This window comes from Molothrus aeneus, chromosome Z (genome assembly GCF_037042795.1).
Source record: "Molothrus aeneus isolate 106 chromosome Z, BPBGC_Maene_1.0, whole genome shotgun sequence".
NCBI lineage: Eukaryota > Metazoa > Chordata > Aves > Passeriformes > Icteridae > Molothrus > Molothrus aeneus.
The window spans coordinates 8559186-8577559 of NC_089680.1; the positions used below are offsets into that span (position 1 = coordinate 8559186).

The 18374-nt window shown below is 40.9% G+C and overlaps 1 protein-coding gene across 1 annotated transcript in view; it reads left to right on the plus strand.

Moving 5' to 3' along the window:
• The window catches only part of UNC13B (unc-13 homolog B), a 207235-nt gene that overhangs the window by 53620 nt on the left and 135241 nt on the right, over window positions 1–18374 (plus strand). The window contains exon 8 of the mRNA XM_066568646.1: window positions 9262–9484. Within this exon, the coding sequence (XP_066424743.1) occupies window positions 9262–9484 (223 nt within the window). The remainder of the gene's footprint in view (window positions 1–9261; window positions 9485–18374) is intronic.

Genomic DNA, 18374 nt, shown 5'->3' on the forward strand with positions numbered 1-18374 from the left:
TTCTGACTGAAAATCCCTTACTCTCTGTTTTTGCATCTCTTTCTCTGCTCCTGCAGCATTGCTTTCCCCAGTCTGTAGCTGTAGCATAGCCTGGTCAGCCAAACCCAGCTTCTCAGTGGGAGAAAATGTGCAGGGTAAGGAGCTGCTGTCTAAAGGCAGCTGCTCCTCTCTTTGCCCTGGCCTGCTTGGCATTGGCTGCTATTTGCCTTGGGCATGGAAAGTCTGTGGAATTTTCATGCTGTTCATATGGAACTTGGTAGCACTGAGGTGGACAGGTAAGTAGCTGGCTCAAGGTCATCACTGTCAGCTTGAGGACTTTTTTATCCTCAAAAGAAGGGAGGATGGGTGGTGGTAATGCTTCTCCTCCAAGGACAGACCTTGTATCCACGAGGGCTGTCTTAGCACTTGGTGGTTTTCTCCTTGTTGCAGTTTCAAACAATGAGTAGTGTTGTGCCAACCATCAGGCCTTTTTCTGTCAGGGAGGTAGTGGTTAGGAACATTCTCAGCTGGTTTCAGAGATCAGTCATTCCCTTCATGCAGATTGAGTACAGTGGTTTGTGCAGAGGCTGGCAGTCTGGGATTTTTATCTTTGTAAAATCTGGAGGACAGATAAGCTCCATTTCCTCTATGTTTTTCCTGATCTGCATACCAGCTTTGGAAATTTATAGTTATCATCTGGTGTTTCTTCCCAGTTGCTCTGGGGTTTTACATGTGCATTCATTTGTGAATAATGACATGCATTTCACTAGAATGTAGCCTGACTGCAATAATGCTGTGTCACTACAGAATTTTTCTGGATCTTTGATAGTAATACAAGCTGCTAATACTTGAATTTTCCTTCCTTTGCCTCTTTCTGTTCACCTGAGATACAGACATTTTGATGTGCTGGGGTTGCTGTTACATGTGTTAGTGTCTTGAGATTTTCAGGAGTGGGATACATGTAAGCTGTTGTTCAACTTCTCCATAATAGGAAATTATTTTTAATGAGAACTCTTGGTTACAGCTAATCAAAGCTCAGTGGAGGGCTCTGCCAACACCTCCCTCTTTCCTCAGTCCCTTTTCATATGTCCCTCTCTACTGTCTATGCTATCCCTGCCTTTGGTTTCCATACCCTTTCTCCTTGGTTGTCTCCCCTTTTCATTTCTTCACCATGTCTTTTATTTCTGTTTTCTTTGCCAGCTTGGTTTTGCATTCCTCTTTTTCTTCTCCTTCCCCCCTGAAATAACACTCAGACCTCTGTCAAACCTGGTATTTAGGTTTTTGTTGTGAAAAACAAGCCTGAGGTGATGCCTCTGTGGTCAGGATCATGCAAACAATGTTAGGTGGATCCTGGGAGGTTTCTGATGCATTTGGATACGTCTTCATCTTACCAGCACACCCGGCTCAGCTGAATTGTCACTCTTGCTGCTGAGTGGCATATGTCTTATCTCAGGCTGTAGATTGTTGCTGCTTGACTTGATGGACTTCAGTTCTCTTCTCTTGTTAAATCCAGTAAACCAGAATTTCTATACACAGCAGAGGAATAAACCTTCTGTACTCTATGGTAACTGCATGTGTTCAGCATTTTACCAGTGGTCTTTCTAAATCAGCACCATAAAAATTGTCATTCAATTTGTTCCACTTCTTTAGGGCTGCTTCCTTTAATGACCAAAGCAAACATACATTTGTTGCTTTTTTTTTTGCCTTTTTTTTTTCTGACTACTACTAAAGGAACCAGAAGGTAATGGCCTACCTTTGAAATTCTACCAGATATAAAAGTGCCACTTGAACCTGAGCAATGCCTGTGCCTGTGCAAAGCACCACACGTGTGTTTGTCAGAGCCTAATCCAGGGACCTTGAAGTACTGATGTGCATCTGAGGGACTGTGTTGCTTTTTAGACCTTTTGTTTCTGAAAAGAAAGGAATAATCTGATTGTAGCTCTGATGCATCTCTATGCCTGGCTGGTAGCTAGAGAAGGTAGCCAGGACAGAAAGCTCTTGCTCGTTTTCTGTCTACATGTGATGAATTTGTTTATTCTCAGCTGCACTTTATGCATCAACACCCCTGTAAATGTAACTTTTTAAAGTGTTTCTTACACTGTCTTCTAGAAATGCTGATTCTGAAGCATTTCTTGGAGTTGCAAGTTGAGTGTATGGTTCTGAAGTGATTTGAGGGCTGTATGTACTGGTTTGTTGAATCCATGGTACTGAGTATGACCTTGGGGTGACAACATGGGTATTGATAAGTAAAAACTTTAATGTCTTACGAACTTGCTGTGCAACTTTAGCATGAATTTATTTTCATCTTCAGTTTTAACATGGAAAGGTTTGCTTACTCTTGCAGGATTAACTTAATGGGTGTTTGCCTTAGAATGTCATGAGAGCCCTTAAGCTTTTACCAGTGTGTATATCTGCCTATCTGCCTTCTCTTCACTTCACATTGTTTACATGCACACAGTTTTTCCTGCTGTTACTGTTGAAGTGATGCTCATCACCGGGTTAACTTTATTCTGGAAAGGGGGCAGAAATGGAATTGTGAAGTGACTTTTGCCTTTTGATTTGCAGAGTTTAGCCTGGAATCAAATACTGCTCTAAACTGGGCTCTGGTTTCTGAGACATTTGAGTATGCTAGGGAATAACAATCTTTAACTGCTCTTGCTAGGTTGACTGATAAGTATTTTGTCTACTTGTGTTAATAAATGCATGATTGCTTATCAATTCCAAGCATTTATAATGATCTCAGTTTTCAGAATGTCTTATAAACAAACTGGACATGAGGTGGAAGCCCCGACATAAAACTAATGTTGCATTTATAAAGAAAAAGATCCCTTAAATTTCCAAGCTCACAATCTGTAAGGCGTTTTAAATACATGAAAAGTATGTTTGTGGTTTGTTTTTTCTAAGCTTTCTTTTTCCATTCCTATTCTTTTCTGCCATTTGTGTTACATGCAGGCAACTGGAGTTATTTCGGATGGGGAGAGCAGCTGAGTACGTAACAGTTTGATTTCTTGCAAGCTTTCTGATCGTATAGTGATGCAGCATGCTCCAGTACAAGGAAAAGTGGAAATATTCATGCATATAGAAAGTCTGTTCCGTTGTATTTTATTTTACTTTCACTTAGTCTTCATATTTGTGTGGATGGATGGCTGTTCATTTTTTCACTTTTTAGCTTTGTTTTGGTCATGTTTTGTATGAGTTGCTTGTGCCTTCTACTGGAATTTGAGGACATGATGGCATATTTGGACTGTTATTCTTGTCTTATAAAGGTGATTCTAGTTTTTTACTTGTGTGTGTCTTTTATGTTGGTCTTCATACCTATGAAGGTATGAAGTGTTTGAAGTAATAGAAAAACACAAGGAAATCTGTGTTTGAAGTAATAGAAAAACACAAGGAAATCTGTAGTCATTGTCTTACTAAGATGAGATATGGTGGAAATATATTCCAAATACTACAAATAGGAGTAAATCTGAAAGAAGAAAGGACTGTTACACACCCGTGAAGCTGTAGGTATTGTGTTATGTTCAGCCTCAGTGGGACAAGTGTATCATGGCAAAAGTTTCAGGGCTTTGCTTTCACTAGTGCTGAGGAAAAACTCAGATACTTCAGCTGTCTGTGATCTGTAGAGCTGATGCCACACCTGGAGATTGCTATGTTAACTTCTGGTTACGCTGCAAAATTTTTGTTTTTTGTTCTAGAAAATGTACCTTCACTTTCTGAAGGTGCTACAGATGCTAACAGGCAAGGTTGAGCAGAAGCTCAAGATACAGTGTGTGGCTTCTGTAGTCTTTAGAACATGCAAGGGTTGATTTATCAGTCTTAAAGCAAAGGTGTTTGTTCCCTGTGTGCAAGACAAGAATGTGAGTGTTGTTTAGGGAAGCATGCAAAGAAAGATCACTGTGGCTGCCTCCAGCAGGGCAGAGATTGTGCTTCATGCTCTTCCATTTTTGACATAATGGAATTTGTAGAGGACGCTCTTACTGCTTCTGAGCCTAATGTCCAGCTGATGTTACAGTGCATTTCATATGTGGACCTGTTCTGCATTCTAGAAGTCTTCCACTAGTGACTTCCCCATTTCTTCTCCAAATAACATTTTTTGTCCTCCTTGTTCTCCTGTCTTTGATCAAATGTAAGTTCTTTGTGCATCGTCAGTGTTGACCAACTTGCTTGTGCTGTCAGTGCTGGATGTCTCAATTGTTTATTCTTTGTAGGATAAAGGAGGTGTAGGATAACTGAGGTAACTGAGGTAGGATAACTGAGAGGTAACTAATTAACTTTTTGACACTAATAAGAAGGACTAGTGTTCTAAATAGCTTTCTTTTCCATTTTTGGGTATTTGGAAGGGAAGTGGGATGTTTAGGCATCAGTCAATGAGAAGTCTAGGAAGGCTGTGTACATGTATTTCTCCTATTTAGAGAGTCAGCGTGTGGTTGTTTTGCTTTAAAAGGTACTTGTATTCATGAGGGTCCCTCCATTCCTCCCTCCCCTTCTTCCTTGCGGTGCTGTCCTCTTTGAAATCATTTTAGCATCCTTACAGTCAACCTCGGGGCAGTGTTAGTGGTGTTTCCAAATGAGCTCCATTAGCTTGATATATGAAAAACAATATAAATGAAAAACACGCTTCTAATTGTAATGTTTAAAAAGCAGCTGAGAAGGAAGCAGCAGAAACAGCATATTGGTAGCTGGAAGACTTTTTCCTGGTGAGAGCTTCATGCAAGAGGAGTGCTGTAGCACAGACCCTTGTTAGTTGGGCAGAGGATGCTTTAGGAAAGAGGCATCTTGTACTGCTGACCTAGTTTCGTTTTAGGAAAGGGAAAGGCTTGAAGAAGTAGGGTAGATGTTAAAGGGAGTCTTTGCACTTCAGCCTGTCAGTTCTGTTCTTGGCTGATGAATGTTTCAGCAGCAGAGTATTTTCAAGGGAGAAAAACAGGATTATGAAAGCTCTTAAACTGGAGACTTAGTATTGCAAACATACTGTCTTAAAAATATGCAAATTTCAAAAGTATTTTTAAGCTGTGAGGGCAACACAATGAACTAATGACCTGCAAAGTTCCATTTAAATAATTTCTCAAAATCTAGGCAGTTTTAGCATAAAAAAGATATAGAAGAGCCTTAAAAATCATCCTTGTGTCCTTTTGAATTTTTTTCCTTCCTTCTTACTTCAGTATCCTCTTTCAGCTAGTATGCATTTTGGTTATAAGATTTTATAAAGTGTATTTGTCAGAAGTGACCAGTGGTTCAGTAGATGATGGTGCAGTGGGATCTGAGACTTAAGGAAAGAAACTGTTGGCAGCTATGATGAGAAGAAGTTCAAATGGATGACAGGAGGGGAAGGTGAATTAGTTGCAAGGCCCATGGTGTAGAGCGAGCAGAGACTTTTGCTGACCTAGAAATTATTCCTTCAGTTAGTACACTTTATTTTCTTCTACCATTATTAACATAGACAAAAGCTGTAAAAAGCTCAGGGCTTGTTTTGGAGAACTTACGAGGGTTTTGCTTTTGTCCAAGATTTTCCTCAAGTTTGTAGAGGATAACTTAAGCTTGGGGGACTGGATGTCAGCTCCCAGGGGCTGATGACGCACTGTGCTAGGAAAAGCAGGAGGCAATTTCAACTGAATATGTTTTGAGAGGAGCTCCTGCTGTGCCTTGGGACTTTAAACCAGGCAAAACCACTTCTTCAAGTGCATTCTTCCAGCCACCTCTAATAATTTTGCTGCTAGTTTTCCTTCCTGTCCTGAAGTTTGATGTAAAGAAAGCTGCCAGAGGCTAAAGCAGCCTAGTTGAGCTGGCGTAGCAGGACTGTAAAAGTGTTTTTGAGGTCAAGATATTAAAATCTGTATGTGTTCTACCCTGCAGCAGACATGTTATAACTTCCTCCCCCTAACTCCCACTTCTGGGGGTGGGAGTTAGGGGGAGGAATAACAGTCACAGAAGGTATCTCCTTCCTTGATTTTCCCCATTCTGTGAAATCCTACTGTGTGATGTGACTGCCCCAATGGGTTTTCTTCTTATGCTCCCTATATGCATGAATATTCAGTAATGAAACGTGAACAGCATGCTTCTGTCCTGCCCTTCAGCCTTACCCACAGCTCTCTACTCAGTAGGTTCAGTGATAAAGAAACAATTTTCATCCCTTGACAGCTCTTTGGTATATGTGAAATTTTTCAGTCTTGGGTAAAAAATTAGTGGGTTTTTAGGTTTATTGTTACGTGTTTTGTTACCAGTTTTACTGATCTTCCGAGACTGAGGCTAAGCTCCAGCTTTGCTTATAGAAGACTTGTTTTATCAGCTGTTTGAAGAAAACTACTTGAATTTATTACACCACGTGTGTTATGAGGCATATTTTGCTGAAACATGGGCTGTAATGCCTCCATTTGAAGGGGCGCTGCATCCCCAAAGCCACTTCTGCAAGTTCTTGTCAGTCTCTTAATTAAAATTTAAGCGTCAAGTATGTTAATGAATGGCATCATCATTATATGCTGGCATTTCAGAAAACACCTTCTTGCCAAGATAATGTTTGCTGTAAGCCACATATGGGCCAGGTTTTAATGCTTTTGATCAGGCTGAGCAATGTCTTTGTTTGAGAACACTTCTTTTAAATAAAGGGAGAGTGCTCATAGGTTAGTTGCAGTTCAGCATGACTAAGAGTTTTTTGAGTTCACTCTTATTTATGAGTTGAGGATTTCTGTCTGGTATTAACATCTGTGGATGCTGTTAGGTTCATGGGGCATACATCAGAGAAAAAACATGTTCCTGCCTCATGGAGCCTTGCATCCTTTAAACATGCCTCAGGGAGGCATTTTGTGTTGTGACCTCAAAGAGGCTTCCTGCTGCTATAAACCAGTAAGAAGGCTGAGAAGTTCTGGTGTTAGCTTTTATAAACTTATATGCTCTAAATGTTTGATTAACATTTATGCTAATCAGCTATTTTGGGATGTTGCTTAGAGATACTGGGGTTTATGTCAGAAATCTTCCTTTGATAGTGCAGAGGTGAGATGCGATGACTGGTGAACAAATCCAGATAGTGCTTCTGCAACAGTCTGATTAATTTGGAACTCTCTGAGCCTGTCAGCTGGTCATAGTTGCTGACCCATAGAAGCAGTGTTCTGCTTCCTAATAAACATAACTGTGTAAATCTTTGCACTCCCAGTATTAGTGAGTCACTGGATTCAGCTTTTCTCACTCTGATAATTTTACTACTGGTTTGTATTTTTTGTTACACATTTGAGGCTAGCTAAATTGTTTATCCCTAAAGCTATTGGTCTGGTGACTTTTACCAGATCTTAAACCCGTATCTCAGTTAGACTGCCTTCAGCCTCTACAAGTGCTGTGATATTATGGAGCCACAGCTGAAGAACTTTCCATCATACCAGAGTTACTTAGGCTTTACCTTAAATGACAGTTACATCTGATGGAATGAAGAAATTAGTTGAGCAGTAAAGTGAGGCCTTAAGAGACTGTTTGGAGCAGTGTGTTTTCTGTCCAGTAGAAGTAATTATTGTTCATTAGATGGCAATGGCTCAACTCTTGAGCAATAACAATGACATTGCTCAGCTGAGTAATAGCTTATTATTCTTGTGAGGTCAATGTAAGACTTGTGATTGACAAATAGATCAGCCTTTGCTCCACACACTGGAAGTTTGGTGCTCCTCAGTGAGGTTTGGCATATGAAAGCATTTCTGTATAGTAAATATTGAATATTTTTCCTAAACACTGAGCTGGGATAAAATTGGTGGACACTGTGCTTTTCATAAAGCTGAATACAGCAGCATATGATTGGTACTCATTTCTATTCAATTGACTAGAGACTGACAAGAGCGCTGCAGCATTTAAGCTACTAAAAGGCAGGAGGCTTAACTCAGTTTTCGGTGTGGACAATCAAATTGAATTGGTTCCACTTAAGAGTGTAGAGCAGAGCTTTTTCAAGTGGCCCATATTTTGCAGATGTTTACTGCTGCTATTTTTTTCTCCTCTTTCATCCACTTTAGAGTGCTAATCTTACTATGTTGTGAAAGAACTGAAAAGACCACCAAGAACAAATTTTACCTCATATTAAAACAAAATGGAAATTGAGTTAGGGGTATGGGAAGCACCCATGGAAGAAAAGGGGGTTCCCGCATGCTGCATTCCATCTACTTGGAATTTCAGCACTGAAATGCAGGGTTCTTTAAGGATCTGACATGTAAAGAGCGCTCTCACTTCATTGTTCAGCCTCATGATGAATGACTGCGTAGGACACACACCACTGGGTAACCTACCAGAGAGGGCTTTAGTTTGATTGTCCCTTTTAGACAGATTTGGTGGCAGAGAGAATGAATAATGGCTGATTATTTTCTGTTGTTTCGAGCATGTTAATGGTGCACTCCACTGCCTTATGGTGTGTGTATTTCACTTTAAGCTTGCAAAGATAACCTTGCATCCTGCACAGCCACACACAGCCATATATTTTTCATACCTTACCTCACTATAACTTGGCATTCTCCTTTCCTGAAGGATTACCAAGCAGAGGTGTTTCTGTAGGGAGAGGGACTCGGTTGGAAAGGAGCTTTTTCATTTGTGACGGTTATTGTTAGTGTTAAGTACTGTGCTTAAGAAAATTTACCTTTATGTGTTAAATGTAGCAATTTTCCCCTATAGGAAGTAGTGTAATTGTTTATTGGCAGAACTGCTCTCCCAGTTCTTCTGATTTTCCTACTGAGTACTTTCCATTAATTTCTCTTAACTTAAACTAATACTTCCAAAAAAAAAAAAAAAAAAAAGAAAAAGCATTTAAAAAAATCCAGAAGCACAAAGTTCTGGTTAGGAATGTTGAGAAGAAAGGACAGTATTACAGTTTAAAGGTTGAAAAGTTTTCAGAAAGAGCTCCTTTCCACAAAGTGTTTTTGAGTTTGTGTTGGTGTTTTTTTTTTCTTTTTGAATATCTAAAAGTTCATTTTGGCAGCTGCAAAGTACCTGAAATTTTAGGTGCTGGGGTTTGTTTGATTATTTTTTTGTTGGGGGGGAAGGTGTTTTGTTTTAAATACAGATGTCTTAATCTGCCTCTTAGTAATGATTAAAGAAAAATAAACTGTAATGGGAAGGGGGAAAGGAGGGTGTGGATCTAATCACTGCAGTTCCTTGGTGCACACTTGAGAGAACTGGAGGTTATAGCCAGCTCCCAGATGGAGATACAGCCACAGCAGAAATAGTGGTTTTTTTGGTCATTCTTCCAAAACTAAACGGGCTCCACTGTCCCAGCAAGGCAGCTTGAGAGAGCTGTGCCCTTAAACTGCTTTTGTCTCTTAGCCTTTGAAGATGCTGACAGTGCCGTGGATGACCGGGACAGCGACTACCGCAGCGAGACGAGCAGCAGCATCCCCCCTCGGTACCACAGCACCGTGCAGCCCAACGCCTCCGTGCACCAGTTCACGGGCCCGGCCCGCCTGCAGCAGCAGGGGGTCCTGCGGGATTCCTGTGCCGACTCCCTCCACAATTATGATCTAGATTATCGGGAGCATGTGGCCGCCAGGTGAGTGCTCTCTTATGGGTAGCTCTCCTTGCCCTTTGTTTTTCCACTGCAGACCATGAAGGTACTGAGCTGGCAGAGGAGGGCAGATCAAGGGCTCTGGAAGTCTTCTGGTAGGAAGGTGTTATCTTTGTTGTTGACCCTGGGATTCTGCTGTGAACCAGGAGAAACCTGTGGAGGGTATGTGTTCTGGCAGTTTAGGGAGTTATCTTAACAGATATGCTCAACTTCAGGTCATTTGCTCTTGGCTGTACTTTCCCCTTACTCTCTGAAGGCTGAAGTAGTGGGTAGATGCTTGTTCTGGTACCATGATGTAGGTGTGCCTCTCAAGCCAGTGAAACACATTCTAGCAGAGTTATCCTATTGGGAGCTTCTTCCTTGGTGCAGATTTATTTTCTCTTCTGGATTAGCTCCAGTTCTATTAGATCTGCCAAAACAATGTATTCAAGAAGAAAGTCTGTAACAGATTAGTTGTTGGGGTTTTTTTTCCTTCTGTTCCTGTTACCATTTAACACAGTTGAATGGTGTGTTTTCTCTTTCATACTTTCAGCTGTATGAAAGCTAGTTTGTTTGCTCTGAATTTTTTTTTACCATAAATTAGTAGTGTTTTTTCACAAGTGTTTTTAACTTGTTGAAGTATTGAGCATTGCTGCACTAACTTACCAGGATCATTGGCTGTGAGCTAGAACTAGTTGTGCAAGGTGAAAGCAGAAGATTTTGGACAGTGCCGCTAATTTTGGTCAGCTTGCTGAGTGGTTCTGTAGAACAGGCTAAGCTGCTACTTCTGCCTTTGGTGAGGAAGGAGGAGGCACTATGACAGTTAGAGGCGCAGAGTTCTATTTGTATTATAACTGATTTTTTTTTTACCTTATCTCTCTTGGTGCGAATGTTCTTGTTTTCTAAAGTCTGAACCTAAATTCAGTTATTGTCTTGGGTGACTGAGGCTAAGTTTTGCCCTTCTTGGTGTATGATCTTTAATAGTAAAGGGTGAAGTTTAATGGTAACATCTAATGTTGTTACTGTTACTGAGGTTTCAAGAATAGAAGCAAATGTGCCAACAAAATGCATTTACTGCAGTGTGATGTGTCATTCCTAGTGCTCTATCCCTAGTTCATTAAATGTCTTATATATAAGCAAATTATTCCCTTTCCCATGTGAGTCTGTGCTGCTGGCTTGCAGTGGTAAAATTGCTGAAGATCTAATTGAGAAGATGAGCTGAGGCTTTTTCTTTTTGGAAGAGCTGGGTTGAACAGTGATGTTGGACCCCCAGTCAGGGGAAGCCAATGCTGGTGGCATATTTTTGGAGTTGTGTGATTTCTTGGAGTGGTGTTGACAATACAGGTAGTTTTTCATTGCTCACTTTGCTAGGAGGCAGTGTGTATGTGAATTTCTATCTGTATCTAAAAGATAGAGGTGTTTTTAAGACATTCTAAAGAACCACTGCTGGTTTAAATTTTTAGAGAATACCAAGCGGCAATGTATTTCTTTTGTTTTTCCCCTGATTTCCTTAAGGTATTGATGTGAAAGGGTCTGGACTGATAAAATTTACTTGAAAACCGTGAGGTTTGTAGTTTGCTATGGTCTAAAATTACTTTCAGTCCAGAAATGCAGATCTTCAATGGTGATCTGAGAGTTTCTGTTCCCATGTGCATTTTCCACGTGCCCAACAAGATTCTTTGCTACTTGTTTAATCTTATAACATAAAATGTGCAAATAAGCTTTCCAAAGAGGCTATGTGGGATTCTCTTACTTACCAGAAAGGTATTTCTAACAAGCTAGCTGAAAAGAAGCATGTGGGTAGACCTGAAATATTTTCAAAACAAAGCTGTAGCTGAGTGTTGCAGGAACAAATTGTATTTGACTTCTGTTCCTAGCAGCTCTGAGTGCTGTGTGTCAGGCAGTCACCTGATGAAATCAGTGTTCCTGGCAGACTGCAGCTGATGGTTACTGTGAAAATGAGGGCTTGTAGGAGGCTCTCCTGGGCAGACCCAGAGGAACCAGACAAGAACCTGCTGAAACCTGTCTTGAACTGTGCAGAAGGTTATCAGTGCCAAAATGCCTCAGTTGAAAGTGTCTGTTCTAGCACCTGGGTTTTTTTCTTACAATATTGGATTTGGATGAAAAGTTCTGCTTCTCTATATTAGCTGTTACATGTGATCATAGTCCTGTGATTGAAGTAATGTATTTTCTTCCAACCTCTCGTAAGGATGACAAGCAATATTATTATGTGTCCTTGGAGTGTGTTTTGCTGCCAGCAACCAGTTTGGCTTCAGAAGAACAGACATCTTTCCCTCAGTTTTGGTTTGTGGGTTGGTTTTTTTTGTTTGTTTGTTTGTTTGCATTTTGTTTGGGTTTTTTGTTGTTGTTTTTTTTTTCTTTTTTGTTTAAGCACTAACTTCTTTGCAATGCTCATTTTCTTTAACTGTTTGTCCTCCATACCTCCCTAGTCTTACTCAGTATGATAGCATAGATTCCACTATGAGAGTCCACATCTGAGTCTTAAGATCTGTCAGATGAGTGGATTACCCTCTCTGCACCTCTCTGCCTGTCTCCCCAGTGTTGCTGCTTTGAAGTGTTCTTGTGGTACATTTCAGCTGATATTCGCTGTTTGCCTTGGCTGTTTTTTAGATTTGCAGTAGTTAAATGCTGGGCTGGTGTCTTTTTCTCCTCTCATGTGTTGGGTTTGTCATCATTATTTCTAATAAGAGGGATGCTTTGTAAAAGAGCAGAGAAAACACATACAGGAAAAGAAAGAAAGAAAAGAAATTTAGAAAGATTAAAAAGAAAAGTAATTTTCTTTACGCCTAAATTAGTACATTTTTTCGGTTCCGCATTTACAGATAATGGCTCTTCAGACATTCATGTGGCACCCATTGTCTTCAGCTGAGCTCTGGAAGGGCTTGATCCAGTAACTATGGTGGCCCTGGGAATCTTTTGAAAGAAAATGATTTCATTTACTGACTTAAAATAGTGAGCAAGAAGTGTAATAGGTGTTCTAAACTGTGTATAACAGGATTAATTTAAAGTAATGAGCATCTTTCCAATTAGTATAAGTTAGCTAATACTGTTGGAAATGCAGCAATAAAGCAGCAGTAGAAAATGCAATGACCCATCTGTCTTTCAGGACTATCCCATCTGTATCCTATGTTGTCATGCTCCATGCAGCTCTCATGGTGAAGACTCTTGGATTAGCAGTATCCATAAAATGCCTGCTGTCTTTGCCCTTCTCCAGCACTAGGGGGTCAGGGGCACACATGCCCTCATGCTCCTCAGTTCTCAGCAGTGGATGATGTGAGGCAAAGCTGCATCTTTCAGATGATCATGTTGATATTTTTACATCCACTTTCTACCTGCTTGTTTGTATGTAGATTGTCAGAAGCTGTCCTTGTGAGGTTTAGGTGAAGAAGTTTTCTTGCTACTACCCTTGGGGCTGTTGAATGATTGAGATTATCCTGCTGACCAAGGGATAAGAATTAATCCCAAAATCCCAAGGGTCATTTACTTGGGTTTCTAGAAAGCATCAGATTGTTTCAGCTTAATTGCTGCAGCTTAATTATTCTCCCACAATGGACAATTATAAATTGATGGATCTTTTCAAATGCGTTATAAATGGGAAATACAGATCCTGAAGATCATCTGAGGCTTATGATGGGCTAATATCCAGCACCAGTGTTTTGATTTTTGTTCTGGTCTAGTAACAGCTCTGAGAATCTTAATTTTGTGTTGTTTAGGGGCACCTTGAGGCCATTAGCTGCAGCAAGAGCTCTCCCAGCAAAGAGGAATGGTGAAATAGCTGAAACTCCTCTTGTTGCTCGTGCCCACAGTTTAGGTTTTGTCCCCTGTCCTCACTTGCCTGGGGTCCAGTGACTTCTAAGTCTCCAGATGAAATCCCTGCTCTGTTGCAACCTCTGGGAGGTAGAAAGTCCCTGAAGGCTTAATGAGTACTGCTAAAACAAAGTCCAAAGTCCGCAGCCCAGGGCGACTGAAATGCAGGCACAGCATAGTGGAATGGTGCGTGTGGGCACTGCATCTCGAAGTAGTCCTGTTGCTGCAATAAGTGACTTCTTTTCAGCATGCCTAAAAAAGCAACAGCAGAGTACTGGTACTGCCAAGGCTGTGTGCCCTCACTTGATCACAAAAAGCTGTTCTCCCTCAAAAAGGCATTTCTAAATTTTGTGCAGACATAACCGATGGAATCTCACAACCCATGCTGCTTTTTTTGACTATTTGATTGAAGTGTAATGGTGGTAGGTTGGAAGGTTTTCAATTTTGTTATTTCTGAATGTTTCTGATTTTAATTTTCGTTTTTTCAATGCATGTTTTTCCATTACTATTTTTTCTGTCCTTCCTATAGCTTTTTTTAAAACTGTTGTTTTTCCCTTCCTATTTTTTTTTGCTGCCTCTCTTCCTTTCCCTCCCACTCCCTTTATTTCTCATCTTAGACAAGGATCTCTAGCTAGAAATGAAAGAGTCAGGATCATTCCATTTGACACTGAAGATGGAGAAGAAGAACAGGACAGTAACTATGAAGAGCTAGGAAAACTGTTAATAGAGGATTTCTTAGAAAAAACTCATAAAACTAGAAGTTGGCATGAGAAAAATGGGAAAAAGATACAAACTCTCTCAAAAAGAGAAAATTTAAATCACTATGAAAGATCAAGGTACTGCCAAAATGTGTGTCTGGAGTCAGGGTCTGTAGATGTCCCTAGATATCCTCAGGAATATGATACAATTGACAGAAGAAGGAAAAAGAAACTGCGATACAATTTTGAAGAGAGAGATCGAATAAGCTTGCAAAGAAATGGAAGTCTGCAGTTTCCTGGGGAGAAAACAGTTTATTTCAATGGTGTGGCAGCTGATTCTGAACCCATTGATGATTTCCCAGTATATGATAGAGTTAGAAAATATACCAGGAACTCTGAAGGTAAGGGGTTACCTGCTTATCCAGTCCTGCGACCATACAAAAATGGGTTAATGGTTAAAAGTGGCAAGTTACCCAACAAGCAGGGGATGAACCATGACGACTCACTTCACCTGAGTAACAGTGAGGACATGAAACACATGAGGATGCTAGAGAACACTTTTGTGCCTGTTGATGTCCTTGAGGAATTTGATAGCAGTGCTTCTGATGAGTTTCAGTACTCGCCTGTTTCAGATGAGGAAATGGGAGAACTTTCAAGAAGATGGTATGATTCTGACATCAGCCATTTGAGAAACATAACTGCTAATTTCCCTGCAAATATGGGCTCCCAGTCAAAAGATGGCTCTGATAAAAAATGTAAAACTAAAGAGAGCAAGCGTGATCATCCTGTGCAAGACTTAACACTGTCACCTGTTGAAGAACCCAATGAGGAGTACATAGACACAATGGATGAACTTCAGTGTCTGGTAGAATCAGTCTCTGAATATTTGGCTGAAAAGGAGGAAGAAATCAGCAAATTTGGTACATTGCCAGAAACAAAAAAAAATGTTGAGAATGTGCCACTGAAGCAGGATAATGCTGATAATACAGCAGAAGCTAAAAAATCTGAGCAGACCAAACATCTTGCTGCAGAGGAGAGTACCAAAGGCAAATCTGAATCTCTTCCGGACTTGTCAGGTGTGAAAAATACAGTGAATTCCCTCTTTAGTTCTTTCACAGAGAAGGTAGGGTCAAGCACAAAGCAACTCACAGCATCTGTTGAAAAACTTGTGTCTTCCACTCCAGAGAATACAGAAAACAAAAACTCATCAGAAGGTGGAATCTTGAATGTATTTACCAGTAAGGCTAAAAGTGAGAGTTCTGCTTCTGGAGGAGCAGCAGATAGTAAATCTGACACGAAGTTCTCCATTCAGTCTTTGCTACCATCCCAGGTGAGTGGTGATAAAAGAGCCCAGAACACAAACTCCAACAAGCCAGAAACCACTGAGACAGACAGTAAGGCTTCTGCACCACATCCTCCCCAGCAAACACAAGGAAATTCTGGCGACAGCCAGCAGAACCAGCATTCAGTTGTGAATTCAGTTCTAGGAATGTTGAATCCTTTAAAGATCTTCTCTGAGAAGGAAGTGCCAAAACAAGAAGTCACAAAAGAGGAGCACACCAAGGGCAGCCATGCTGTGAAAGCTGAGGAGGCAAAAAGGAGCGAAGCACCAACTGGACAGGTGTCAGCCAGAACCAGCAGCACTGTTCCAGAGGCACAGAAAATTGAGACCAAAAGTGAGGCAGAGGTAAATGCAAGTAGCACTTCTGTGTCTTCCATCTTTGGCAGGCTCACAAACTCAGTCAGTTCCTTCAGTCTGAAAGCCAATCTTGATGGTCTCTTGGCTCCCAAGCAGCCAGATGTGCCACAGAAGCAACCAGATTTGCATCCTATTACAAGTCAGCCAGGTGCCACTTTGGTAGAGGGTGCACCCATGGCCAGGGACCAGCCTCCTGCAAATCACTCAGAGGATCAGCATCCTGCCAGCCATGGACTGGCAAACAAGCAAAACAGAGGTAATGTGGAACCTAAGTCACAGCCTCAAGATCAGGGTACAGCGTCTGAAAGCTTTTTTAGCCCACTTAAAAAGTCTTTCAGTCAATTCTTACTTCCTTCTACTGAACAACAGAAGAGAGAAAGTACGTCTGAACATTTTAAAGACCATAAGTCTGAGGAGGATATAAAACAAAGCAGTTCATCAAAGGAAGAGCACTCATTTCCTTTCACTGGAAAACTTCCTTTTATCAGTGGGCTGGGTTCATCAGCAAAGCAGGAGCAGAAGAATGAAAAGGGAGGCTTTATGTCATCATTATTTAAATTTTCTTCTGCAGAAAATATAGCACCTACACAGCATCAAAAAAGTCATCAGGGTTCTAGTAGCAGTTCCCTGCATGAAAGCAGAAACAGTAATTCAGGAAATGCTGTTTCAGTAAAATCTAGCTCAGTTCCAAATTTATCAGACAATAAGGAGGAACTTTTACAAAGGAGAAACATGACTAAAGAAAACCTATCTACTGTCCAGGTAAACAGAGAAAAACACCAGGATAGTGCCTCTGCTACCCTTAAGGCCAAAGAAGAGCAGCAGAAATCTAAGAGTACTCAAGAAGAACCTAGAAATGTAAAAGGAGGACAGATGAAAGAGAGAGTAAATGCAGCAGACTTAAGCAAAGGCTCAGTTGAATCCACCTCTTCAGCCATAGGGCCAGAAGCTCCAAGGGCAGATGATACTCAGAAGAAGCACACAACAGGTTTTCTTCCTGGCTTTCTTCACATTTCTTCAAATGAAAATACAGCCAATAATCAAGATTCAACTCTTAAAAGTGAGGGTGACAGCCAGAAAACCACTTCTCCTGGATTATTTTCTGGCTTATTTAGGTTTGCCTCGAGTGAAAACTTGTCTGAATGTAAGCAAGAGAAGACAAAACCAAATTCTCTGGGCTTCATGAAGCTTTTTGATAGAGGTGAGGATTCTAGCTTGGAGACAAAACCCAGTAATTCAGGAATGGCTTCTGACAGTCAAAGCAGCACTGGAGAAAAGCAGGAAGCTTCCAGCTTCTTAAAAAATCTGCTGCCAAAGCCAAAGGAGAAGCAGGATAATGTGAAAACAGTGGAATCTTCCACTACTGGCCACCTATCCAGTGCAAGAGTAAATGAAACAACTGAGCCTCATGTTCCTCACAGTGCGCATCCTGTGCTCTCTGAGGCCCTAAATCTGCAAGCCAATGTACAGGACTTGTCTGGAAAGCCTGTAAATAGTAGGCATATTCCTCACCAGGATGCAGAATCTAAAATTCTTCCAACTCCTTTAAACAAAGGATCAAATGAATCTCTCAATTTGACTAATAAAGGCTATAACCCTACAGAGCAGTACTCAGCTCATCAGGAAACAAGGAGCCATTCTAGCTTTGAATGGGAATATGAAGTGGGTGGACTGGCTGGCACTCATGGAATAGCAGTACCAGTTTACTACGTATTAAACCAGAACCCTGTTCTGCCCCCTCAGTTCTTGGACTGGCCTGAAAATGATGTGGTAATGAATCTTTGTAAAAAGGATGGGAATGCAAATGTGATGGATTGGCAGACTAATGCCAATTTTGATGGACAGAGTCTAGATTTAAGTGCGATGTCATATGAGTCATTTGACCAGTTAATGTTCCAAGACATTTGTTTGGAAGAAAATGATGCATGGACTGCTAATTCTCTCAGTGAAAGTTACAGTAACTTTCAGCCCTTTGAAAGAGATGGCAGTTACTCATTTGAAGAGTTGCCCATGGATTTGAGCTACTCCTCTGGCTGTGATGGAACAATGTGGACACTAATTGACCAAGACACTTTAAGTATGGATGAAGGCTTAATGTACTCATCCTATAGCCGGGAGTATCAGGAGTGGATAATGATGCTTGAGCAGGGCGTGTGGTGGCCATCAGAAGATGGTGATTGTGGATACTACATGTACAGTGACAACCAGTATGTGTATTCCCTGCTCACTGATCCCACTGGACAGTATGTCTACGTGTGTGCTCCTGAAACTTACTCCTACATGGACTGCTGGGATTATAATTTCCAGATGGATTCCATTCCAAGAGCTGTGCTAGAAGACAGCACAATTGCTGTTTGTGGTTTCAAAGTCCCTCTTGGCAGTGAAGATGAACTGTTTTGGTTTGCTGAAGAAGAGTGCCTAGATGATTATACAACAAATAAACCCCTGGATTTGTCAGTAGCTTTGCAGAGGAGCGACCAGCTAATGAACATGAATTTGGAAACTTTTTCACAAATGTTTGAGGAGTCAATTTATTATCAGAGAGAGCAGCCATTAGATTTTTCAGGTTATAAACTTCAAAAACTAAAAGTGGATTTCAGACCTGAGAAGGAAACACCAAATCATTCAGAGGAGCCTCCACTAACTCTTGATCTCAGAACACATTCCAGGG